The sequence below is a fragment of the Pseudophryne corroboree genome, chromosome 9, assembly GCF_028390025.1.
Source record: "Pseudophryne corroboree isolate aPseCor3 chromosome 9, aPseCor3.hap2, whole genome shotgun sequence".
NCBI lineage: Eukaryota > Metazoa > Chordata > Amphibia > Anura > Myobatrachidae > Pseudophryne > Pseudophryne corroboree.
In genome coordinates, this window is record NC_086452.1 from 427838972 (window position 1) to 427866838 (window position 27867).

General features: G+C 46.7%; 1 protein-coding gene across 2 annotated transcripts in view; it reads right to left on the reverse strand.

The window, feature by feature from the left end:
- CPNE9 (copine family member 9) overlaps positions 1–27867 on the reverse strand; it is a 560849-nt gene that overhangs the window by 452150 nt on the left and 80832 nt on the right. For both annotated transcript variants that reach the window (XM_063940993.1, XM_063940994.1), the window contains 2 exons: positions 26481–26521; positions 22235–22281 (listed from right to left, as the gene is read on the reverse strand). In XM_063940993.1, coding sequence (XP_063797063.1) covers positions 22235–22281; positions 26481–26521 — 88 coding nt within the window. The remainder of the gene's footprint in view (positions 1–22234; positions 22282–26480; positions 26522–27867) is intronic.

Here is a 27867-nt window from a genome sequence, read left to right on the forward strand (position 1 = left end):
TGAAATGTAACAATGAAGTAACTGTAAAGTACTTGATTAACATGAGTAAGCAGTTGAGGAGTCAAAATGATAATCTGAAGTTGGTGATTCCTGATTTACCAGATAGTAATTGTCATGACATTGAACCTGGGAATTATGTAATGATACGAAATTTTCTACGCTCAGGTTGTCTTATTGATAGATGGGAAGGACCATACCAGGTCTTATTGACTAGCACCACAGCATTGAAGGTTGCTGAGAGAGAGACTTGGGTCCATTCATCCCACTGCAAAAAGGTTGCTGATCCAGAGAAGTCCCGTGATAAGGAACAGACGGTAGAGGTTGTATCACTAGAGTGTCTGTTCCAGGAGGACTGAGGCGGCACCTGAGCCTTGAAGACCGGAAGCAGTTGTCGACTCCCCTCTCCCTTTTATTGTTTTTCTCCACTTCCCAGCCCCTCTCCCTTAAAAATTTCTTTTTCCCCCTTCTCATTCTTCTCTATTTCCTCCTCAAAGATGGACTTGCCCCAAGAGACTGTGATCCGGATTTTGATGTTAACCATGATGTTGACCAGAGCAGTCTGTTCCGGCGAGAGTACCATAGAGGTCGAGAGAGGTTCTGGAATGGGTTCCGATTATGATGATGGAGGCGTAGTTTTCCAAGATCAACCAAACCAACAAGCAAAGGCGAGTATCAGAAAACGATCCGATAGAAGAAATTGTGATGGATTGTTAGCTGAAGAAAATTGTATCTGTAGGCTCTGTGATAATCTGGTTGAAGATGGATGCATAAAGAAATGCCAATCTAGTTTTAATATCCATATGGACCGGCATCCATTGAGTGACTATCACTCCTTAGTGGGTAACGTGTTAAACCAAACAGATTGTTGGGTATGCTCTCAAGTACCTCAGGGTCACAGCAAATCAGGGCTAGTACCATTTCCTTTAACGTTAGGGGAGGTACTTGAGCTAAGTGGTGGGAGACCGGTGGACCGGAGGTTTAACATCTCCAGCCCTCCTAGTTTGAAGCTCCACCAATACCATGTGGATAGGTCCCTCTTATGTTTCAACATCTCCAATCCCAGAAAACCGGGAAATTGGGAAGTGTCGTGGAGCAACCTTACCATGACCTTTTCACACAGAGCAGATAGAATGCCTACAGATACAGAGCTCGTACGCCACATAGCCAGTAGAGGAAAATCTTTCCGGTATCGATATACCTTAGGAAATAGGATTACTAGAGTTGGAGAGGTATCACCAGGATACTGTGCACATATCGTACAAACTGATACGTGCATTAAGCAGTTGGAAGAATTAGGGTCAGGAGATTTCACCTGGAAGGTTTGTAACATGGTCATGTCCTTCTCCGTCCCTTATGTTCTCCCCGATGACGCATATTTCATATGCGGGAGAAAGGCGTACAAGTGGCTTGCCCCAAACTCTGAAGGATTGTGTTATATTGGAAAAGTATTGCCTGAAGTGATGACTGTTACACATGACAAAATGAAGGACATACACCGTGGTGCCCAAGCTCCTTATACTCACACTCATTACGAGCACCGAGTTAAAAGACAACTGTCAGAAAGGTTAGAGCATCCGGCCTCTGATCTTATCCATGAATCCACCGGGATTCAGGTTCTGGTAGCGTTAGATTTCACTCGCACCGCTCGAGGTGTGATGAATTATAGATACATTTCCGCACTCGCCAATTTGTTAGATAATATCACTGAAATGTATGATGACACGTTTAGATACACTGGAAGAGAACTTCAAGCTTACAAAACAGAACTAGTTCAGCATAGGATGGTTCTTAATTATCTTACAGCAGTAACAGGCGGATATTGTGTTACATTGGCAACACAGTACGGCATAAAGTGTTGCACGTATATCACAAATAGCACCGAGGATCCGGTAGAGGTCATAGACCAAAAGATGGACGATATTCTGCAATTAAAGTGGGAATTTCGTCGAAAACACAATCTCACCCTTGCTGCTGTAGGTAATGAGCTGACTGGTTGGGTGTCATGGTTGAACCCGCGAAATTGGTTCTCCGGTTTAGGAGACTGGGCTCAAGGAGTCATAATGGATGTTGGAAAGTTTCTCCTATGTATCTTGGGTGTTGTTATATCGATTGGATTGATATTTAGATGCGGGCAGGCTTTAATGAGGTGCAAACAAAGTACAAGAGTGATGAGCTTGAGGAGCGAGGAAACTGTAATTAACCTGGATTTGATTTATGACCCAATGATAGAAACCAGAATGTGATGAAAATGCGATTATACGGTCCGTTTCTTTCACCTGTTTTTCTGCTTTTCTCCAAGATACAAAGACCCCCTTGGACGAGGAAGTTGACGAGACGCTATACAGACAACAGACAAGCACCAAAGAAGAAGATTTGACAACTTTAAATATGGACACTTGATGAACTTTGCCATGGATCCCCAGTTTCCCTAGTATTTTTAAACTCACGCTAGCCCAACATTTTTGTAGATCTGATGGCACTGACAAAGCTTGTTGCTCATGCCTAAGGAGCAAAACAGCGCAAAGAAGACGACTCTCAACAGATACCGAACACAACTTCAACAACAGATGTACATTTCCCTGACATAGAATATCATTGCATTTTTCGTAAGTGTTCTTTATCTTCATCTCTACAACCCTCAGGTAACGACACACATAGACGATAGGGAACACAGGCACAGATATCAGCAACCACATACCTCCCCCATTCATGTATCATCAACTAAAATGTGCATCCCCATTTTGTTACAACCACAGCCGAAATGAGCTCGGTAGAGTTTGACAGCCCATCCACAGACCTGTACCACAGGATAAGAAGGAATTCAAATGTATACTTCGCAATACCTCGAAGCTTGATTTACCACACGTACGGCACGATGATACATGACCCTCCAAACATGGACTCATACACACATGCTTCTGCTTTCTCACTAGGTCATACCCTCTTCACACCTACTCCACTCTTCTCCCCTACCCAACCATGGAAATCAATTAACCCCTGACTTACATTTTTCTCCTTAAATATTTTTGAAGGTGGCAGTTATTATTGACTGCCAAAGGGTGGACTGTCAAAGTCAGAAAAATGTCTCTATGGACGTTGCCATATTTGCACCGCACACTGGTCCGCGCTGCGCATGCGTACGCTCTCCCGTGAAGGCGCATACCCGCGATAGCGTGCACTCGCAGGCGCGGTATGCGTATTTACGGTAGAGTTTATGTAGTCGTAGCGTGCGACTCATTCGTTACAAATGTTCACAATTAATGTAGTTTGTAGATCATGGTCCCCTTGATAGATTCTGAAAGTTTGGTTAAAATAGAAGGTCCCTGGTTAAAGGGATCCCTCTTTGTATTGTACGAAGGGTCTGACAGGAATCATACAGCAGTGTTTGGTACCCATCGGAAGAGTATTTAATTAGTAATATTCCGGTGTTGGTTTGGAGCGTATTAATCGCTCGTGCGAATAGTTATGGACATAAGAAGTTTATGTCCATTTCTATTATTTACACATACTCAGGTATGCGGCGGGAAACCCAGTTTCCCACCCACCTGAGCTGTTGGAAATCGTCACAGCCCACCTGTATGAATCACCCTATGACCTTTTGTTATGATGCAGGGCCGAATTCCTTCGGCCAATGGACAATGGGATTGTAGGACCAGGAGATTGCATTGTGTGTGGGGCATAAATAGGCAGGCCGACCACATCCAGCTCTCACTCTCTCATCAACGGTTATCTGCTGATAGCCGGGAGCTGGATATCGAGGCGCAGGCGATCATACCCTTTGTGCGTAAGTTTCTCTCCGTAATCATTGTCTTTCTGTGAGCCAATTTCTCTCATCTCTCTCTCTCTCTCTCTCTCTGTTCTGTTCTCTCATATCTCCCCTAGACTAGGCTAGTATTGTATTGTATTAGATAGTATTGTATTGTATTGCATTTAGGTCAGTGTAGTATTGTCTTTTTGTATTTATTGTTTAGTTCTGTGGTTAGGAAGTCTCTGTTATATTGTAGTGTATCATTTGTACTGTTATCCCCTTTTACAAATATATTAGATATAATACAGTTAATAGGCTTTGGAACCTAAACCAGTATCTGTGTATTTTCTATAGTGTTAAGTGTTCACTTGAGCGTCGGTGACGCTCAAGCAGCTTTGTAGTTAGTCAGGTTACACAAGGTTGCACTTACACCCTGTATTCACATTAAGTTATTCTGTGTATTTCATTGGTATAAGGTTTAAACATTAAGGTATAGCGTTGTGAGCGTCTGCGCCGCTGGTGACCTCCTCGTGGTCTCGAGCGTATGCTACGCCATAGCGAATCATTACTCTAGTCATAACCAATAACGTGTCCTGTGATCACTGGGCCGTGAGCGAACGTGACGCTTGAGCGTCTCGCCTACGGCGGAGCGATCGTTACGCAAATAGCGTACCCTAACGGTACTTCTTAAGCAAACAGCGTACAGTGTTCTTAGACTTCATAAAGGGTTGTTTATACGACAAAGGAATTTAGCATTGCCATCACCTTGCACATATCACTGGTTTATCACTTCTTTATGCCTTCTCCAGGATAATACATCTGCCCCATTATTCCATAGAGAGTCCTTGTAGAGGAACACACTCCCAGTAGTATATAACGTGTTAGTAGCAGCGGTAATCCTCCCAGTCCGTAAGGCACGTCCCTACAATCACTGAGTCTATGTTGAATAAAAAGGATCCTTTCTTGATAAGGAATTACCTTCTGCAAATGTCCCACAACTGCTTTCTCAAAGGGAAGAGGGCTCCCTGGCTGTTAGGTCCTCAGCGCTGATGAGCGGGGCCCGGAGTCCGCCGGCGGAAATCCCGTGCACGCTGCTTGTAGCGCTACTCAGCGTTGCTCGGGATCGATGTTCTCTGGAATCGACGCATTTCGCCTGACACAGTTGTAGAGGTCAACGTTTCAGGGCCAGTGCCCTTTTATCAAGCCACCAAATTGGCCTAACTGTAGTATACTAGCCAACAGTGTGGGCTCTGTATTATGGGGGTTATTCCGAGTTGATCGCTAGCTGCCGTTGTTCGCAGTGCAGCGATCAGGCTAAAAATCATGCGTATGCGGCGCACTGCGCACGCGCGTCGTACTTTCACAAAAGCCAATGTAGTTTTACACAAGCTCTAGCGACGCTTTTCAGTCGCACTGCTGATCATTCAGTGATTGACAGGAAGTGGGTGTTTCTGGGTAGTAACTGACCGTTTTCGGGGAGTGTGTGTAATAACGCAGGCGTGCCAGATAAAAACGTAGGAGTGGCTGGGGAAACAGGGGAGTGGCTGGCTGAACGCAGGGCGTGTTTGTGACGTCAAAACAGGAACTAAACAGACTGAAGTGATCGCTAGCTAGGAGTAAGTCTCGAGCTGCTCAGAAACTGCACAATCTTTTTTTATAGCGATGCTGCGATCCTTTCGGTCGCACTTCTGCTAAGCTAAGATACACTCCCAGAGGGCGGCGGCTTAGCGTTTGCACTGCTGCTAAAAGCAACTAGCGAGCGAACAACTCGGAATGACCCCCTATATACTAGCCACTAGATTCCCAATACTTGTATATTAGCTATCATATTAGGCTCATTTTTAGTATACTATCTACTAGACTGGGATCAGTGAGCTCTGCTATATACAGATGGGATACAGCCAACCAATGAAATGCAACAAATCATCGTACTGCACCGCGAGGGGACCCCACCAAAAGGATTCACCAATTGATGACACAAGGTGTAGCTGAAATGGTCAAAGAAGGACAATATATCTGAACCAGTGGCAGCACCTCCATGACAGCCATGTGCTCATCTGAAAATGGGTTTTAAGTGTAGATACTGTAAGCTAGAAGAGGAAGATGAAAGCATTTATTTTTAACGTCGATGCACGAGGTGTCATCTCATACAAGTGACAGATTTACTGTAAACAGACTGATGTTTTGCTATCTCAGCATACAGTGAGTGGGAACTATAACGACGAGCTCTCTAAGAGGGGGTGTCAGTTCTTATACAGGGAGAAAATGTATAGTAATGCTTTACGCTGCTTACTTAAATGTATATGTGTAAACTGGTAAGGGGGCTGAAAAAGGGCAGAAGATGCTTTTATTCGCAGAACCATAACAGTCTGATTAAAAATTTGATTAAAGACCCTGAATAAGGATGTACTATGGGTGTAAAAGTTTTCATAGCAAATACAGGTGAAACTCAGAAAATTAGAATATCGGCCCTCATTCCGAGTTGTTCGCTCGCTAGCTGCTTTTAGCAGCATTGCAAACGCTAAGCCGCCGCCCTCTGGGAGTGTATCTTAGCTTAGCAGAATAGCGAACGAAAGATTAGCAGAATTGCTACTAAATATTTTCTTGCAGTTTCTGAGTAGCTCCAGACCTACTCCTAGATTGCGATCAGCTCGGTCTGTTTAGTTCCTGGTGTGACGTCACAAACACGCCCTGCGTTCGGCCAGCTACTCCCCCGTTTCTCCAGACACTCCCGCGTTTTTACCTGACACGCCTGCGTTTTTTATCACACTCCCGGAAAATGCTCAGTTACCACCCAGAAACGCCCCTTTCCTGTCAATCACTCACCGATCAGCAGTGCGACTGAAAAGCGCCGCACGAACAACAGCAAAACTGCTAAGTTTTTAGTTAAATAACGAAGCGCATGCGCCCTGCGTACCATGCGCATGCGCATTTAGCAACAAATCACAGCATAGCGAAAATCGGCAACGAGCGAACAACTCGGAATGACCACCATCGTGCAAAAGTTCAGTGCCTGTGGCACTGCTGAGGTGTTATGGAAGACCAGGATGCTTCAATAGTGGCCTTCAGCTCTTCTGCATTGTTCTGTCTCATGTCTCTCATCTTTCTCTTGGCAATGCCCCATAGATTCTATATGGGGTTCAAGTCAGGCGAGTTTGCTGGCCAATCCAGCACAGTAATCCCACGGTCATTCAATCAAGTCCTGCTGGAAAATGAAGTCCACATCTCCATAAATCTTGTCTGCTGAAGGAAGCATGAAGTGCTCTAAAATGTCCTGGTAGACGGCTGCGTTGACTCAGGACTTAATAAAGCACAGTGGACCAGCACCAGCAGATGACATGGCTCCCCAAATCAATACAGACTGTGGAAACTTCACACTGGACTTCAAGCATATTGGATTGTGTGCCACTCCATTCTTCCCCCATACTCTGGGACCTTGGTCTCCAAATGAGATGCAAAATTTGCTCTCATCAGAAAAGAGGACTTTGGACCACTGAGTAACAGAACAGTTCTTCTTTTTTTCTTGTCAGGAAAAGGCCATTTAGAGGTGTGGGGGAGCGTCACAAGAAGTGGACTGAGTCTGGAGTTAGTGCATCAAGAGCAACCACACACAGACAGATTCTGGACATGGGCTTCAAATGTCGTATTCCTCTTGTCAAGCCGCTCCTGGACAACAAACAACATCAGAAGCATCTTACCTGGGCTAAAGAAAAAGAGAATCTATGGGGCATTGCCAAGAGAAAGATGAGAGACATGAGACCGAACAATGCAGAAGAGCTGAAGGCAACTATTGAAGCATCCGGGTCTTCCTCAGCAGTGCTATGGGCTGATAGAATCCATGCCACACCGCATTGAGGCAGTAATTCATGCAAAAGGGGCCCAAACCAAGTACTAAGTACATATGCATGAATATACTTTTCAGAGGGCCGACATTTCTGTATTTAAAATCCATTTTTTATGGGTGTGGATCATCAAATCGGTGTGGATCATCAAATCGACAGTATCTAGGTCAACAATGTTTAGGTCGACAGTCACTAGGTCGACAGGGTTGGAAGGTCGACAGGGTTTCTAGGTCGACATGTGCTAGGTCGATAGGTCAAAAGGTCGGCATGAGGGTTTTTTTGTGTCATTTTCTTCGTAAAGTGACCGGGAACCCCAATTAGTGCACCGTGGCCCCTCGCATGGCTCGCTTCGCCTGCCATGCTTCGGGCAAGGTGCCTCGCTTCGCTCGGCACAGATTACCGTTCCGATCGTAGTCCACGTGGATCGTTAAGTATGAACAAGTTCAAAAAAAGAAAAAAAATGTGTAAAACTCATGTCGACCTTTTGACTTGTCGACCTAGCACATGTTGACCTACAGACCCTGTCGACCTTCCAACCCTGTCGACCTAGTGCATGTCGACCTATAGTGGTCGACCTAAACATTGTCGACCTAGACAGTGTCGACCTTCAGACCGGATCCCATTTTTTATTGATTTTATGTAATATTCTAATTTTTGGAGACTTTGGATTTGGGGTTTTCTTAAGATGCAAGCCACAATCATCAAAATTATAACAAATAACAGTGACATCGATGCCCCTACACTTTCTCATGAAAGAAAAGCACAATTTGGGAGGATGGCCTAGGAGGACGAGCATAAATTCAGGAATCTCACAGACTATCCAGGAGAGTAAGCAAACATGTCATATGTCAGGCTAAGAGGATCATAGAAATAGGGCGGGATGTAATAGAGTCCGAGTTCATCCTGTGTGCGGGATGCCTGCAAAAGTCGGACATTTTTTTTTAAAGGGGCAATCATTTACAAGGCATAAGCATGCCTTGTAAATGACTGCTCCTTTAAAAAAAATATCCTAGTTCGGCCGGGATTCCGTGCGCAGGGCGAACTCGGGCGTTATTACATTCCACCCGACATTCACAACACATGGCCGTAAATTTATCTGAATGCAGGGTTTGCCCCAGGCACCAGATCTAAATCAAATGCAGCATTAGTGTGGGGGGACAGAACACACTTTTTGCAATAAGATATGTTATGACCCTCTACTGTGTAACAACCATGGGACACTGTGTTTATATAGTCAGTGAGTCTGTACATTCCTCCACATATCCAGGGCAGACAGGGAACCAACCTGCTATAGGGTTTATGTATCTGACTAGCTGTAATGACCGTCACTGCCTGGTTATTACATATTTTTTCTCTGTTTCTTTACCTCCATCCTCTTTCTCTCCCATCGTCACTTTCTCACCACCTGTCTGGGGTAGATGTATCAAAGCTTGGGAAGAGATAAAGTGGACAGAGATAAAGTACCAACTAATCAGCTCCTAGCTGTCAGGTTACAGGGTATGTTTGAAAAATGTGTTAGAAGCTGATTGGTTGGTACTTTATCTCTCTCCATTTTAAGTCTCTCCAAGGTTTGATACATCGCCCCTATCTCTCTCTCTGTAACCACATCCCACCCTTTTCTCTCTCTTCCCCACCCCATCACCTTTTCCTCACCTCTCCACCCTCCCTCCCCCGCTGTCTCTCTATCACCTCCCCGGCACTCTCTCCTGTGCACTTGCCTTGTATGTGCCCATAGGAAATGAATGTTTCTATTATATTCCTGCAATACCGGACTAAAAATTGCATCTGATAAGTGAGCTGTAGCTGGTGCGCTAAAACCAGGGGGATTTCTTCTCTGAGATCCAACATAATACACTTGTCCCAGTTTCATGCTGCAAGTAGTAACTCCTTACTGATCCCAGCATTATATGTCAAGGGCTGCACAGGAGCAAAGCCAGACAGATTTCCAAGAAATCAGAGGGTTTAAATACAGAGTTATAGCGAATACTGGTTTTACCCGTTATGTTTCTATAACAACTTTTCTGTGCATTTTCTCTATCTACAGTGTCTGTCTGTCTGTCTGTCTGTCTGTCTGTCTGTCTGTCAGTCTGTCTATCTATCTATCTCTCAATCCATCCATCTACCTGTCTGTCTGTCTATCTATCTATCTATCTATCTACAGTATCTATCTACAGTATCTGTCTGTCTGTCTGTCTGTCTGTCTGTCTGTCTATCTATCTATCTTTCTATTTATAGTATCTATCTATCTATCTATCTATCTATCTATCTATCTATCTATCTATCTATCTATCTATCTATCTACAGTATCTGTCTGTCTGTCTGTCTGTCTGTCTATCTATCTATCTTTCTATTTATAGTATCTATCTATCTATCTATCTATCTATCTATCTATCTATCTATCTATCTATCTATCTATCTACAGTATCTATCTACAGTATCTGTCTGTCTGTCTATCTATCTATCTATCTATCTATCTATCTATCTATCTATCTATCTATCTATCTATCTATCAATCAATCAATCCATTTACCTGTCTGTCTGTCTGTCTATCTATCTATCTATCTATCTATCTATCTATCTACAGTATCTATCTACAGTATCTATCTACAGTATCTGTCTGTCTGTCTGTCTGTCTATCTATCTATAGTATCTATCTATCAATCTATCTATCTATCTATCTATCTATCTATCTATCTATCTATCTATCTATCTATCTATCTATCTATCTATCAATCCATCCATCTACCTGTCTGTCTATCAATCTATCTATCTATCTATCTATCTATCTATCTATCTATCTATCTATCTATCTATCTATCTATCTCTCAATCCATCCATCTACCTGTCTGTCTATCAATCAATCAATCTATCTATCTATCTATCTATCTATCTGTCTGTCTGTCTGTCTGTCTGTCTGTCTATCTATCAATCCATTTACCTGTCTGTCTATCAATCAATCCATCCATCCATCCATCCATCCATCCATCCATCCATCCATCTATCTATCTATCTATCTATCTATCTATCTATCTATCTATCTATCTATCTATCTATCTATCTATCTACAGTATCTATCTACCTTTCTATCTATAGTATCTATCTATCAATCCATCTATCTATCTATCTATCTATCTATCTATCTATCTATCTGTCTGTCTGTCTGTCTGTCTGTCTGTCTGTCTGTCTGTCTGTCTGTGTCTGTCTGTCTGTCTGTCTGTCTGTCTGTGTCTGTCTGTCTGTCTGTCTGTCTGTCTAGTACACCCACCCACACATGGGCTGGGTTTTAGAAACAAGAAACGGGTAGGGGTCATTAGGTCGACCACACTTAGGTCGACAGTCATTAGGTCGACCACTATTGGTCGACATGCATTAGGTTGACATGGTCAGTAGGTCGACATGAAAAAGTTCGACATAAGGTTTTTTTTTTACTTTTTTTGGTGTCATTTTCTTTGTAAAGTGACGGGGAACCCCACTTAGTGCACCGTGTCCCATTGCTTACCATGCTTCGGGCAAGGTGCCACGCCTGCCTGCCAATCGTAGTCCATGTGGATCGTAAAGTATGAAAAACTTCAAACAATTATATGGGAAAAACTCATGTCGACCTTTTTTTAATGTCGACCAAGTGACCATGTCGACCTAGTGACCTTGTCGACCAATAGTGGTCGACCTAATGACTGTCGACCTAAGTGTTGTCAACCTAATGACCGTATCCCCAAGAAACACAGCTATTTGCTGTGTTTCTTGGGGATACGGGGCAAAATTGAAATGAGGAGAGAAAATGCAAGTGGGGCAAAATTGAAATGAGGAGAGAAACCTGGATGGGTATGGTATCCCGGCGGTCAGGATTCTGGAGGTCAGGAGGCTGAAGCCGAGAACCCGACAGCAGAATCCCGACTTATGGTACTTTATCTCGCTCCACTTTATTTCTCTCCAGGACATAGTAAGTAGACCCCCAAGTGTGAGAACCACTGATCTGGGGCCTTCTCTGTGCAGTTGCTAATGTTACAAGATTGTCGGATCAACGTGTGGTTTTGTAATTAGTTTGCATTTTATTGTTGAGCTCCTTTTGATATACAGTATAGTACACACAGATAGCGGAAAGAGTTACCCTTCATTCACGAAACTTCAATAGTTATTAATATTTATTTTTAATCCGGCAATTATTGATTTGGTGTGTTGCGTCATGTAGTGGAGTTCCCTGTGACGGGTGAGGAGTCAAACCCCGTACACACGGGGAGAGATGTGTGCTGAGCATTCTATCAGTGATCGCTCAGCACACATCCCCCCCCCCCCCATTGCTCTGCACAGCGCGATGTGTGCTGCGCGAGGGGGGCGGACAAGGGGGGGAAGGGGGGCTCATGTCACCCCGTGGTGAAATAAACGATGTGCTAGATTGTAGCAGGCCAATCTATTACCGGCGATAGCAACGCGCGGGCCACGCATCGTTATCGCTGAGGGGCATACACACGAAGAGATCCGTGCTTAACTTCTAAGCAATCTAGTCAGATCTCTCCGTGTGTACCCCCCTGCATAAGTGGCTGTGATCATCAGCGCTGATAGGTGGCAGGACTCCGCTATCAGTCTGGCATACACAAGGTCAGCCCCGCCTCCCTAAGGTAAGGGGCAGATCCCTCGGGCAGTGGGGCCCACCCTGCTCTCTGCACTGGGCCATTCACCCAGCACTGCTCAAAATGGTCTGTGGGCGTGGGCAGGGGATAACTCATTGCTGGTCTAGGCAGCAGTCGAAGACGCTCGCGGCAAGTGTGCGTGGGCGTGGCCTCACTAAAATGGTTGTGGACTCGCAGGAAAAGACTGCTTTACACCCCAGTTTTTACTAGAGATGAGCGGGTTCGGTTCCTCGGAATCCGAACCCGCCAGAACTTCATGTTTTTTTTCACGGGTCCGAGCGACTCGGATCTTCCCGCCTTGCTCGGTTAACCCGAGCGCGCCCGAACGTCATCATGACGCTGTCGGATTCTCGCGAGGCTCGGATTCTATCGCGAGACTCGGATTCTATATAAGGAGCCGCGCGTCGCCGCCATTTTCACACGTGCATTGAGATTGATAGGGAGAGGACGTGGCTGGCGTCCTCTCCATTTAGATTAGAAGAGAGAGAGTGAGATTGAGACAGAGACACTTGATTTACTGGAGCTTAGGAGTACTAGAGAGTGCAGAGTTTACTAGTGACTGACCACTGACCAGTGACCACCAGTGCAGTTTTATTTAATATAATCCGTTCTCTGCCTGAAAAAAACGATACACAGTGACTCAGTCACATACCATATCTGTGCTCAGCCCAGTGTGCTGCATCATCTATGTATAATATCTGACTGTGCTCACACAGCTTAATTGTGGGGGAGACTGGGGAGCAGTTATAGGTTATAGCAGGAGCCAGGAGTACATACTACATACATATTATTAAAATTAAACAGTGCACACTTTTGCTGCAGGCAGGAGTGCCACTGCCAGTGTGACTGACCAGTGACCTGACCACACTGACCACCAGTATAGTATACTATATTGTGATTGCCTGAAAAAGTTAAACACTCGTCGTGTGACTTGTGTGGTGTTTTTTTTTTTATTCTATAAAAAACTCATTCTGCTGACAGACAGTGTCCAGCAGGTCCGTCATTATATAATATAATTATATACCTGTCCGGCTGCAGTAGTGATATATATATATATTTTTTATATCATTATTTATCATCCAGTCGCAGCAGACACAGTACGGTAGTTCACGGCTGTAGCTACCTCTGTGTCGGCACTCGGCAGTCCATCCATAATTGTATACCACCTACCCGTGGTTTTTTTTTTCTTTCTTCTTTATACATACTACATCTCATTATCATCCAGTCTATATTAGCAGCAGACACAGTACAGTACGGTAGTCCACGGCTGTAGCTACCTCTGTGTCGGCACTCGGCAGTCCATCCATAATTGTATACCACCTACCCGTGGTTTTTTTTTCTTTCTTCTTTATACATACTACATCTCATTATCAACCAGTCTATATTAGCAGCAGACACAGTACAGTACGGTAGTCCACGGCTGTAGCTACCTCTGTGTCGGCACTCGGCAGTCCATCCATAATTGTATACCACCTACCCGTGGTTTTTTTTTCTTTCTTCTTTATACATACATACTACATCTCATTATCATCCAGTCTATATTAGCAGCAGACACAGTACAGTACGGTAGTCCACGGCTGTAGCTACCTCTGTGTCGGCACTCGGCAGTCCGTCCATAATTGTATACCACCTACCCGTGGTTTTTTTTTCTTTCTTCTTTATACATACATACTACATCTCATTATCATCCAGTCTATATTAGCAGCAGACACAGTACAGTACGGTAGTCCACGGCTGTAGCTACCTCTGTGTCGGCACTTGGCAGTCCATCCATAATTGTATACCACCTACCCGTGGTTTTTTTTTCTTTCTTCTTTATACATACTACATCTCATTATCAACCAGTCTATATTAGCAGCAGACACAGTACAGTACGGTAGTCCACGGCTGTAGCTACCTCTGTGTCGGCACTCGGCAGTCCATCCATAATTGTATACCACCTACCCGTGGTTTTTTTTTCTTTCTTCTTTATACATACATACTACATCTCATTATCATCCAGTCTATATTAGCAGCAGACACAGTACAGTACGGTAGTCCACGGCTGTAGCTACCTCTGTGTCGGCACTCGGCAGTCCGTCCATAATTGTATACCACCTACCCGTGGTTTTTTTTTCTTTCTTCTTTATACATACTACATCTCATTATCATCCAGTCTATATTAGCAGCAGACACAGTACAGTACGGTAGTCCACGGCTGTAGCTACCTCTGTGTCGGCACTCGGCAGTCCATTCATAATTGTATACTAGTATCCATCCATCTCCATTGTTTACCTGAGGTGCCTTTTAGTTGTGCCTATTAAAATATGGAGAACAAAAATGTTGAGGTTCCAAAATTAGGGAAAGATCAAGATCCACTTCCACCTCGTGCTGAAGCTGCTGCCACTAGTCATGGCCGAGACGATGAAATGCCAGCAACGTCGTCTGCCAAGGCCGATGCCCAATGTCATAGTACAGAGCATGTCAAATCCAAAACACCAAATATCAGTAAAAAAAGGACTCCAAAACCTAAAATAAAATTGTCGGAGGAGAAGCGTAAACTTGCCAATATGCCATTTACCACACGGAGTGGCAAGGAACGGCTGAGGCCCTGGCCTATGTTCATGGCTAGTGGTTCAGCTTCACATGAGGATGGAGGCACTCAGCCTCTCGCTAGAAAAATGAAAAGACTCAAGCTGGCAAAAGCAGTAGCACCGCAAAGAACTGTGCGTTCTTCGAAATCCCAAATCCACAAGGAGAGTCCAATTGTGTCGGTTGCGATGCCTGACCTTCCCAACACTGGACGTGAAGAGCATGCGCCTTCCACCATTTGCACGCCCCCTGCAAGTGCTGGAAGGAGCACCCGCAGTCCAGTTCCTGATAGTCAGATTGAAGATGTCAGTGTTGAAGTACACCAGGATGAGGAGGATATGGGTGTTGCTGGCGCTGGGGAGGAAATTGACCAGGAGGATTCTGATGGTGAGGTGGTTTGTTTAAGTCAGGCACCCGGGGAGACACCTGTTGTCCTTGGGAGGAATATGGCCGTTGACATGCCTGGTGAAAATACCAAAAAATCAGCTCTTCGGTGTGGAACTATTTCAACAGAAATGCGGACAACAGGTGTCAAGCCGTGTGTTCCCTTTGTCAAGCTGTAATAAGTAGGGGTAAGGACGTTAACCACCTCGGAACATCCTCCCTTATACGTCACCTGCAGCGCATTCATAATAAGTCAGTGACAAGTTCAAAAACTTTGGGTGACAGCGGAAGCAGTCCACTGACCAGTAAATCCCTTCCTCTTGTAACCAAGCTCACGCAAACCACCCCACCAACTCCCTCAGTGTCAATTTCCTCCTTCCCCAGGAATGCCAATAGTCCTGCAGGCCATGTCACTGGCAATTCTGACGAGTCCTCTCCTGCCTGGGATTCCTCCGATGCATCCTTGCGTGTAACGCCTACTGCTGCTGGCGCTGCTGTTGTTGCTGCTGGGAGTCGATGGTCATCCCAGAGGGGAAGTCGTAAGCCCACTTGTACTACTTCCAGTAAGCAATTGACTGTTCAACAGTCCTTTGCGAGGAAGATGAAATATCACAGCAGTCATCCTGCTGCAAAGCGGATAACTGAGGCCTTGACAACTATGTTGGTGTTAGACGTGCGTCCGGTATCCGCCGTTAGTTCACAGGGAACTAGACAATTTATTGAGGCAGTGTGCCCCCGTTACCAAATACCATCTAGGTTCCACTTCTCTAGGCAGGCGATACCGAAAATGTACACGGACCTCAGAAAAAGACTCACCAGTGTCCTAAAAAATGCAGCTGGACCCAATGTCCACTTAACCACGGACATGTGGACAAGTGGAGCAGGGCAGGGTCAGGACTATATGACTGTGACAGCCCACTGGGTAGATGTATGGACTCCCGCCGCAAGAACAGCAGCGGCGGCACCAGTAGCAGCATCTCGCAAACGCCAACTCTTTCCTAGGCAGGCTACGCTTTGTATCACCGCTTTCCAGAATACGCACACAGCTGAAAACCTCTTACGGCAACTGAGGAAGATCATCGCGGAATGGCTTACCCCAATTGGACTCTCCTGTGGATTTGTGGCATCGGACAACGCCAGCAATATTGTGTGTGCATTAAATATGGGCAAATTCCAGCACGTCCCATGTTTTGCACATACCTTGAATTTGGTGGTGCAGAATTTTTTAAAAAACGACAGGGGCGTGCAAGAGATGCTGTCGGTGGCCAGAAGAATTGCGGGACACTTTCGGCGTACAGGCACCACGTACAGAAGACTGGAGCACCACCAAAAACTACTGAACCTGCCCTGCCATCATCTGAAGCAAGAAGTGGTAACGAGGTGGAATTCAACCCTCTATATGCTTCAGAGGTTGGAGGAGCAGCAAAAGGCCATTCAAGCCTATACAATTGAGCACGATATAGGAGGTGGAATGCACCTGTCTCAAGCGCAGTGGAGAATGATTTCAACGTTGTGCAAGGTTCTGATGCCCTTTGAACTTGCCACACGTGAAGTCAGTTCAGACACTGCCAGCCTGAGTCAGGTCATTCCCCTCATCAGGCTTTTGCAGAAGAAGCTGGAGACATTGAAGGAGGAGCTAACACGGAGCGATTCCGCTAGGCATGTGGGACTTGTGGATGGAGCCCTTAATTCGCTTAACAAGGATTCACGGGTGGTCAATCTGTTGAAATCAGAGCACTACATTTTGGCCACCGTGCTCGATCCTAGATTTAAAGCCTACCTTGGATCTCTCTTTCCGGCAGACACAAGTCTGCTGGGGTTGAAAGACCTGCTGGTGAGAAAATTGTCAAGTCAAGCGGAACGCGACCTGTCAACATCTCCTCCTTCACATTCTCCCGCAACTGGGGGTGCGAGGAAAAGGCTCAGAATTCCGAGCCCACCCGCTGGCGGTGATGCAGGGCAGTCTGGAGCGACTGCTGATGCTGACATCTGGTCCGGACTGAAGGACCTGACAACGATTACGGATACGGACATGTCGTCTACTGGCACTGCATATGATTCTCTCCCCATTGAAAGAATGGTGGAGGATTATATGAGTGACCGCATCCAAGTAGGCACGTCACACAGTCCGTACTTATACTGGCAGGAAAAAGAGGCAATTTGGAGGCCCTTGCACAAACTGGCTTTATTCTACCTAAGTTGCCCTCCCACAAGTGTGTACTCCGAAAGAGTGTTTAGTGCCGCCGCTCACCTTGTCAGCAATCGGCGTACGAGGTTACATCCAGAAAATGTGGAGAAGATGATGTTCATTAAAATGAATTATAATCAATTCCTCCGCGGAGACATTGACCAGCAGCAATTGCCTCCACAAAGTACACAGGGAGCTGAGATGGTGGATTCCAGTGGGGACGAATTGATAATCTGTGAGGAGGGGGATGTACACGGTGATATATCGGAGGATGATGATGAGGTGGACATCTTGCCTCTGTAGAGCCAGTTTGTGCAAGGAGAGATTAATTGCTTCTTTTTTGGGGGGGGTCCAAACCAACCCGTCATATCAGTCACAGTCGTGTGGCAGACCCTGTCACTGAAATGATGGGTTGGTTAAAGTGTGCATGTCCTGTTTATACAACATAAGGGTGGGTGGGAGGGCCCAAGGACAATTCCATCTTGCACCTCTTTTTTCTTTTATTTTTCTTTGCGTCATGTGCTGTTTGGGGAGGGTTTTTTGGAAGGGCCATCCTGCGTGACACTGCAGTGCCACTCCTAGATGGGCCCGGTGTTTGTGTCGGCCACTAGGGTCGCTTATCTTACTCACACAGTCAGCTACCTCATTGCGCCTCTTTTTTTCTTTGCGTCATGTGCTGTTTGGGGAGGGTTTTTTGGAAGGGCCATCCTGCGTGACACTGCAGTGCCACTCCTAGATGGGCCCGGTGTTTGTGTCGGCCACTAGGGTCGCTTATCTTACTCACACAGTCAGCTACCTCATTGCGCCTCTTTTTTTCTTTGCGTCATGTGCTGTTTGGGGAGGGTTTTTTGGAAGGGCCATCCTGCGTGACACTGCAGTGCCACTCCTAGATGGGCCCGGTGTTTGTGTCGGCCACTAGGGTCGCTTATCTTACTCACACAGTCAGCTACCTCATTGCGCCTCTTTTTTTCTTTGCGTCATGTGCTGTTTGGGGAGGGTTTTTTGGAAGGGACATCCTGCGTGACACTGCAGTGCCACTCCTAGATGGGCCCGGTGTTTGTGTCGGCCACTAGGGTCGCTTATCTTACTCACACAGTCAGCTACCTCATTGCGCCTCTTTTTTTCTTTGCGTCATGTGCTGTTTGGGGAGGGTTTTTTGGAAGGGACATCCTGCGTGACACTGCAGTGCCACTCCTAGATGGGCCCGGTGTTTGTGTCGGCCACTAGGGTCGCTTATCTTACTCACACAGTCAGCTACCTCATTGCGCCTCTTTTTTTCTTTGCGTCATGTGCTGTTTGGGGAGGGTTTTTTGGAAGGGACATCCTGCGTGACACTGCAGTGCCACTCCTAGATGGGCCCGGTGTTTGTGTCGGCCACTAGGGTCGCTTATCTTACTCACACAGTCAGCTACCTCATTGCGCCTCTTTTTTTCTTTGCGTCATGTGCTGTTTGGGGAGGGTTTTTTGGAAGGGACATCCTGCGTGACACTGCAGTGACACTCCTAGATGGGCCCGGTGTTTGTGTCGGCCACTAGGGTCGCTTATCTTACTCACACAGTCAGCTACCTCATTGCGCCTCTTTTTTTCTTTGCGTCATGTGCTGTTTGGGGAGGGTTTTTTGGAAGGGCCATCCTGCGTGACACTGCAGTGCCACTCCTAGATGGGCCCGGTGTTTGTGTCGGCCACTAGGGTCGCTAATCTTACTCACACAGCTACCTCATTGCGCCTCTTTTTTTCTTTGCGTCATGTGCTGTTTGGGGAGGGTTTTTTGGAAGGGACATCCTGCGTGACACTGCAGTGCCACTCCTAGATGGGCCCGGTGTTTGTGTCGGCCACTAGGGTCGCTTATCTTACTCACACAGTCAGCTACCTCATTGCGCCTCTTTTTTTCTTTGCGTCATGTGCTGTTTGGGGAGGGTTTTTTGGAAGGGACATCCTGCGTGACACTGCAGTGACACTCCTAGATGGGCCCGGTGTTTGTGTCGGCCACTAGGGTCGCTTATCTTACTCACACAGTCAGCTACCTCATTGCGCCTCTTTTTTTCTTTGCGTCATGTGCTGTTTGGGGAGGGTTTTTTGGAAGGGCCATCCTGCGTGACACTGCAGTGCCACTCCTAGATGGGCCCGGTGTTTGTGTCGGCCACTAGGGTCGCTAATCTTACTCACACAGCTACCTCATTGCGCCTCTTTTTTTCTTTGCGTCATGTGCTGTTTGGGGAGGGTTTTTTGGAAGGGACATCCTGCGTGACACTGCAGTGCCACTCCTAGATGGGCCCGGTGTTTGTGTCGGCCACTAGGGTCGCTTATCTTACTCACACAGCGACCTCGGTGCAAATTTTAGGACTAAAAATAATATTGTGAGGTGTGAGGTATTCAGAATAGACTGAAAATGAGTGGAAATTATGGTTTTTGAGGTTAATAATACTTTGGGATCAAAATGACCCCCAAATTCTATGATTTAAGCTGTTTTTTAGGGTTTTTTGAAAAAAACACCCGAATCCAAAACACACCCGAATCCGACAAAAAAAATTCGGTGAGGTTTTGCCAAAACGCGGTCGAACCCAAAACACGGCCGCGGAACCGAACCCAAAACCAAAACACAAAACCCGAAAAATTTCAGGCGCTCATCTCTAGTTTTTACCCTGCACCAGCAGACCTCGGCCACCACAGGAATGAAAAAAATTCCACCATATTAAGGGGTCTAGTCATGAAGCAGTGAAAAGAGTGGAAAAGTGAGCCTGTGGAGAAGTTGCCCATGGCAACCAATCAGCTGCTCTGTACTATTGTATACTGTAGTATGCAAATTATAAATGTTACTTCAATGCTGATTGGTTGCCATGGGCAACTTTTCCACTGGCTCACTTCTCCACACTTTTCACAGCTTCATGAATATGCCCCTTGCACCATATTATGCCACACACCGCAATGCCCCCGATACATTATGCCCTAATGTAAGTCTTTTAATTACTTTTAAATTAACTGCTCGTTGCCAGGGATGTCATGCTATAGGTGGCATGCTCATTGCCAGGGGTGTTTAATGCTCATTGACAGGGGTGTGAGCATGGCTCGCACGCCGCTAGGAATGGCACTGACTGCACCAATGGTAGTTCTGCCTCTATATGTGTTGGTATTTGTAACTAAGCATATATGTTTATCTGTCCGTACTCTGAGGTGTAGCAAGGTTCCTTGGTGCCCGGAGCAAGGGTATGCTTCAGCGCCCACTCTACTGTATTGAATTGGTTGCATGTTACATGCCTAAGGCGCGTATCAAAAATATAGGGGCATGGCTTCATGGGAAAGGGGAGTTGCCACAGAATAGTACCTATTCAGATTACACCAAAGAGTATTGTCCGTTATTCACATTACACTACACAGTAGAGCCCTTATACACTTTATGCCACACAGTAGAGCCCCTTATACACATTACACAACACAGTAAAGCTGCTAATACATGTTATGCCACAGTAGAGCCATTTGTACATGTTATTCCACAGTAGAACCGTTTATACACGTCACACCACAGTAGAGTCGCTTATACACGTTATGCCACAGTAGAGCCATTTATACATGTCACACCACAGTAGAACGCGCTTATACATGTTACTCTGCAGCTTCTAATGCAGAGAGAGGTGCTGAAGCAGTAAATGGGACAGAGAGAGATGCTGCAGCAGCAGCTGGGACAGAGAGAGGTGCTGCGCAAGCAGTTGGGACAGAGGGGGTAATTCCAAGTTGATCGCAGCAGGAACTTTGTTAGCAGTTGGGCAAAACCATGTGCACTGCAGGGGAGGCAGATTTAACATGTGCAGAAAGAGTTAGATTTGGGTGGGTTATTTTGTTTCTGTACAGGGTAAATACTGGCTGCTTTATTTTTACACTGCAAATTAGATTGCAGATTGAACACACCACACCCAAATCTAACTCTCTCTGCACATGTTACATCTGCCTCCCCTGCAGTGCACATGGTTTTGCCCAACTGCTAACAAAATTCCTGCTGCGATCAACTTGGAATTACCCCCAGAGAGAGGTGCTGCAGCAGCCAGGGCAGAGAGTGGTGTAGCAGGACAGAAATAACCCAGCTGCACAGCTACAAGTAGACAGTGAGACATATAAAGAGGACGACAGAGCTCCGGCACGTCCTGGCTGCCCTGTTCCCTACCTAGTGTCCGAGTCAGTGTGCACCCTTTGCTTCTCCTCCTCCTGCTCTGTGGCTTCCTGTCTCTCCGCCCATGGTACAGCGGGTGTAGGGAGAGGGGGCAGGCTCTAACTTTTCCGTCGCCCGGAGCTCGCGCTCCACTGGAGCCAGCCTCGCTACACCCCTGTCCGTACTGTATAAATGTGTAGCAGAATCAGTAACTGTGGTGTTACATATAAATCAATCACTGTGGAGTTAATGCGCATTGCTTTCTTTTGAATCTCTAAGTTTGTAAAGTATTCTGCAAATGGTGGACAACTTATAATTTAACATGCACTCATATCCGATTTGGTGCAAATTGGTTACTGCTTACTGGGGGTAATTCCAAGTTGATCGCAGCAGGATTTTTGTTTGCAATTGGGCAAAACCATGTACACTGCAGGGGAGGCAGATATAACATGTGCAGAGAGAGTTAGATTTGGGTGGGGTGTGTTCAAACTGAAATCTAATTTGCAGTGTAAAAATAAAGCAGCCAGTATTTACCCTGCACAGAAATAAAATAACCCACCCAAATCTAACTCTCTCTGCACATGTTATATCTGCCTCCCCTGCAGTGCACATGGTTTTGCCCAACCGCTAAAAAATTTCCTGCTGCGATCAACTTGGAATTACCCCCACTGTGTGCTTATTTAGCACCCTTAAATCTAAGTTTGACTTAAAGAGAATGGAGAATGACCTTACCTCAGCCCATTCTTTGTTTCCTACTCCCTGCACATACAAGACGACCACTGGAAAAGAGGAGAATGCCACTGTTAATGCACAGGTAACACAGTCTTATCTAGAACCTCCCTACATAACAATCATTCACTTTTGCTTAAAGGGGATATCAGAAAAGCAGCAGCTCTTTAATGGTAAGCTTAAATGTCCTTTGATCACATGCAAGTCCCTGTACACAGCAGAGATCTGCATACAGATGGAGCCACGTTTATCTTGACTTCTCTGCTGCGCCTAGGCACACCGTGGTTTATTAGTATAAACCTTTCATCTATTGTTCTCAGCTGCAATACTATAAAAGAGAGAACAATACAGCAGGGGATTAAGGGGGTCATTCCGAGTTGATCGCTCGCTGCCGAGTTTCGCAGCGCAGAGATCAGGTAAAAAATGGCACAACTGCGCATGTGTATGCACCGCAATGCGCAGGCGCGTCGTACGGGTACAAAAAGGATCGGTGCTGGGCGATGGATTTAGCGAAGATTCCATTCGCACAGCCGAATGCAAGGTGATTGACAGAAAGAGGGCGTTTATGGGTGTCAACTGACCATTTTCTGGGAATGTTTGAGAAAACGCAGGCGTGTCCAGGCATTTGCAGGGCGGGTGTCTGACGTCAATTCCGGAACCGGACAGGCTGAAGTGATCGCAAGGGCTGAGTAAGTCCAGACCTACTCAGAAACTGCACAAAATGTTTTTGCTGCGCTCAGCTGCAAAGGCGTTCGCACACTTGCAAAGCGAAAATACACTCCCCCATAAGCGGCGACTATGCGTTTGCACGGCTGCTAAATGTAGCTAGCGAGTGAACAACTCGGAATGACCCCCTAAATCATTACAGCAGGGGATTAAGTCTGACTGCCCTGGCTCAGTTAAGCCTATTAAAGGCCAAGATAAAGGTGGCTCTATCTATATATCAAGTGGCATTTTAATACCAGAATAAATTGAATAAAATATTTACAATAAAGTGAGAGATTACTGACATGTGGAACATACAGAAGTGCTGCTTCCTGCCACAGTGATAGAAGTTTATGTTAACAAGGACTGCATCATCCTATTGCCCAGAGGCGGAACTACCGCCAGTGCAACCAGTGCGTTGCACTGGGGCCCGCTTCTGTCCAGGGGCCCAAAGCATGTAATGAGTCAAACTGACTCATTACATGCCGCTGTGCGCTGCGGGCAACCGCTGCCCGCAGCGCACAGCCGCCCAGAGAGGAGAGGAGCAGCGGTACGGGGGAAGGAGGAGGAGGGAACTGGAGGAGGGAGCCGAAGCAGCGCTTTGTTACTGGTGGAGGCGCTGCTGCTGCTGCCCCTCTGCTTCACTATAGGCTGTCTTCCGAGAACAGCCTATAGTGAAGCAGAGGGGCAGCAGCAGCAGCGCCTCCACCAATAACATACAGCACTGCTGCGGCTGCCGCCTCCACCTCCCTCCTCCTCCTTCTCTCCTGCCTGGGAATCGTCTGACGCTGCACCGAGGAGCCTGAGCCAACGCAGAGGGTAAGTATAATTCTTCTTTCTTTCTTTCTTTCTTTCTTTCTTTCTTTCTTTCTTTCTTTCTTTCTTTCTTCAAAAAAGGGGGACTGCCGGCCCAATGTGTAAAAAGGGGGAATCTGCCTGCCGCAATGTGTAAAAAGGGGGAATCTGCCTGCCGTAATGTGTAAAAAGGGGGAATCTGCCTGCCGCAATGTGTAAAAAGGGGGAATCTGCCTGCCGTAATGTGTAAAAAGGGGGATGCTGTCTGCCGTAATGTGTAAGAAGGGCACACTGTCTGCCGTAATGTGTAACAAGGGCACACTGTCTGCCGTAATGTGTAACAAGGGCACGCTGTCTGCCGTAATGTGTAACAAGGGCACGCTGTCTGCCGTAATGTGTAAAAAGGGGACGCTGTCTGCCATTACGTGTAAGAAGGGCACGCTGTCTGCCGTAATGTGTAACAAGGGCACGCTGTCTGCCGTAATGTGTAACAAGGGCACGCTGTCTGCCGTAATGTGTAAAAAGGGGACGCTGTCTGCCATTATGTGTAAAAAGGGCACGCTGTCTGCCGTTATGTGTAAAAAGTGTACGCTGTCTGCCGCTGTGTTTAACAAGGGCACGCTGTCTGCCGTTATGTGTAAAAAGGGTACGCTGTCTGCCGCTATGTGTAACAAGGGCACGCTGTCTGCCGTTATGTGTAAAAAGGGCACGCTGTCTGCCGCTATGTTTAACAAGGGCATGCTGTCTGCCGTTATTTGTAAAAAGTGTACGCTGTCTGCCGTTATGTGTAAAAAGTGTACGCTGTCTGCCGCTATGTGTAACAAGGGCACGCAGTCTGCCGTTATGTGTAAAAAGGGTACGCTGTCTGCCGCTATGTTTAACAAGGGCACGCTGTCTGCCATTATGTGTAAAAAGGGTACGTTGTCTGCCGCTATGTGTAACAAGGGCACGCTGTCTGCCGTTATGTGTAAAAAGGGCACGCTGTCTGCCGCTATGTTTAACAAGGGCATGCTGTCTGCCGTTATTTGTAAAAAGTGTACGCTGTCTGCCGTTATGTGTAAAAAGTGTACGCTGTCTGCCGCTATGTGTAACAAGGGCACGCAGTCTGCCGTTATGTGTAAAAAGGGTACGCTGTCTGCCGCTATGTTTAACAAGGGCACGCTGTCTGCCGTTATTTGTAAAAAGTGTACGCTGTCTGCCGCTATGTGTAACAAGGGCACGCTGTCTGCCGTTATGTGTAAAAAGGGGACGCTGTCTGCCGTTATGTGTAAAAAGTGCACGCTGTCTGCCGTTATGTGTAAAAAGGGCACGCTGTCTGCTGCTATGTGTAAAAAGGGCACGCTGTCTGCCGTTATGTGTAAAAAAGGGGGACGCTGTCTGCCGTAATGTGTAAAAAGGGCACGCTGTCTGCCGTTATGTGTAAAAAAGGGGGACGCTGTCTGCCGTAATGTGTAAAAAGGGGACGCTGTCTGCTGTAATGTGTAAAAAGAGGAATCTGTCCACCGTAAGGTGTAAAAGGGTCTCTACCTGGTGTAGTGGTGCTACTGTGCGGCGTAATTTGAATAATGGAGACTACTGTGCACTGTTTTATAAATTGGTATTATTTTGTGGCCACACCCCTGCCCCACGAAGCCACGCCACTATGTATTTTTGCTGCCCCTGTTTTGCATGCAGGGGTGGGGCTCCGATGCCGTTTCTTGCACACAGTGCTAAAATGTCTAGTTACGGCACCCTTTGCTAGGTATCCACTTCCCTGAGCAGGTCCCCCTCACCAGATCCTCTCCAGGGGTGAGGGGGTGGACTTGGATGGGATGGGGGGGGGGGGTAAGCCATTTTGTCGCACATGGGCCCACCGCTCGCTAGTTCCGCCACTGCTATTGCCACATGTTTCATGTATATACCATCTTCAACATAGTTTAGGAACCAGAGTGAAAAAACGTTAAATGCAATGTAGTTCAGTACCAATTATTGCTCTGGTACCATCCATTTGTAGCAATGAAAGCAGAAGCAAGAGTTCTCTTATGCTGTTAAAAATTCACTTGATCTTATAGAAGTTGTTTTATCTTTGCCTGACATGTGATTAACTTTCCATACAGTATGTAACAGTGAATTAGCCTTTTTGAATCCTGGTAATGTTGAGGTATCTATCTATCTATCTATCTATCTATCTATCTAGTCCCTCACACAGTATAGTGCTGCATTTTATAAATTATCCTTTGACAACTGTGATGCAGTTGTCAGCTCCGCCCCTTCCTACAATAGGATGAAAAGCAGATGACACAGCTACAAGGTGCTGTAGTATGTGGAGAGGCAACCATACCAACACAGTAAAGGGGGGTACACACGGAGCGATAATCTAAGCAATCTGACTAGATTGCTTAGAATATCAGCATGATCGCTCCGTGTGTAGCCCTAACAGCGATAGCGATGCTCAGCCCCGCGCATCGCTATCGCTGGTGCTAGATTGGCCTGCCGTGCAGGCCAATCTAACGGGTTGCTCATTTCACCCGCTGGGGGACATGAGCGGCCCCCCCGTCTCCCCCCGCACGCTCAGCACAGATCGCGCTATATGGGCCTTAAGAAGAGGTCCGTTTAGACAAGCATGCTACCTATTGTATACAGATGTCAAGAGACGAGGGGTGAAAAGATCTGCAGTTACTGGGCCTCTTCTGTAATGTCTGAGAATACTATTCATGGGAGATTTCCAGATGAAAGCACTGTGTCAGTAAGTAGATAAGCCAGCACTTACCTGGGTCAGATTTGGAAAATGTATCCATATCCAGCAGGCTCCTATGGACCAATAAAAGAGAGGTCAGGTAAGGCTTTGTTTTACAATGTCCAGATATCAACAGTATAGAACAGTCTAGTACAGATGCCGCTGGTGCACAGGTGAATCAGCAAAGTAACTCATGAGAAATGTAATACTTAGAATGTTACTCAACTCAAATGAAAAGTTTTCTAAGAGAAAGTTTCTTTGTAAATAGTCCCAGGCTATGCCTCTGTGTGTCAGGTACTGTCCCAGGCTATGCCTCTGTGTGTCAGGTACTGTCCCAGGCTATGCCTCTGTGTGTCAGGTACTGTCCCAGGCTATGCCTCTGTGTGTCAGGTACTGTCCCAGGCTATGCCTCTGTGTGTCAGGTACTGTCCCAGGCTATGCCTCTGTGTGTCAGGTACTGTCCCAGGCTATGCCTCTGTGTGTCAGGTACTGTCCCAGGCTATGCCTCTGTGTGTCAGGTACTGTCCCAGGCTATGCCTCTGTGTGTCAGGTACTGTCCCAGGCTATGCCTCTGTGTGTCAGGTACTGTCCCAGGCTATGCCTCTGTGTGTCAGGTACTGTCCCAGGCTATGCCTCTGTGTGTCAGGTACTGTCCCAGGCTATGCCTCTGTGTGTCAGGTACTGTCCCAGGCTATGCCTCTGTGTGTCAGGTACTGTCCCAGGCTATGCCTCTGTGTGTCAGGTACTGTCCCAGGCTATGCCTCTGTGTGTCAGGTACTGTCCCAGTCTATGCCTCTGTGTGTCAGGTACTGTCCCAGGCTATGCCTCTGTGTGTCAGGTACTGTCCCTGTCTATGCCTCTGTGTGTCAGGTACTGTCCCAGGCTATGCCTCTGTGTGTCAGGTACTGTCCCAGGCTATGCCTCTGTGTGTCAGGTACTGTCCCAGGCTATGCCTCTGTGTGTCAGGTACTGTCTGTACTGTCCCAGGCTATGCCTCTGTGTGTCAGGTACTGTCCCAGGCTATGCCTCTGTGTGTCAGGTACTGTCCCAGGCTATGCCTCTGTGTGTCAGGTACTGTCCCAGGCTATGCCTCTGTGTGTCAGGTACTGTCCCAGGCTATGCCTCTGTGTGTCAGGTACTGTCCCAGGCTATGCCTCTGTGTGTCAGGTACTGTCCCAGGCTATGCCTCTGTGTGTCAGGTACTGTCCCAGGCTATGCCTCTGTGTGTCAGGTACTGTCCCAGGCTATGCCTCTGTGTGTCAGGTACTGTCCCAGGCTATGCCTCTGTGTGTCAGGTACTGTCCCAGGCTATGCCACTGTGTGTCAGGTACTGTCCCTGTCTATGCCTCTGTGTGTCAGGTACTGTCCCAGGCTATGCCTCTGTGTGTCAGGTACTGTCCCAGGCTATGCCTCTGTGTGT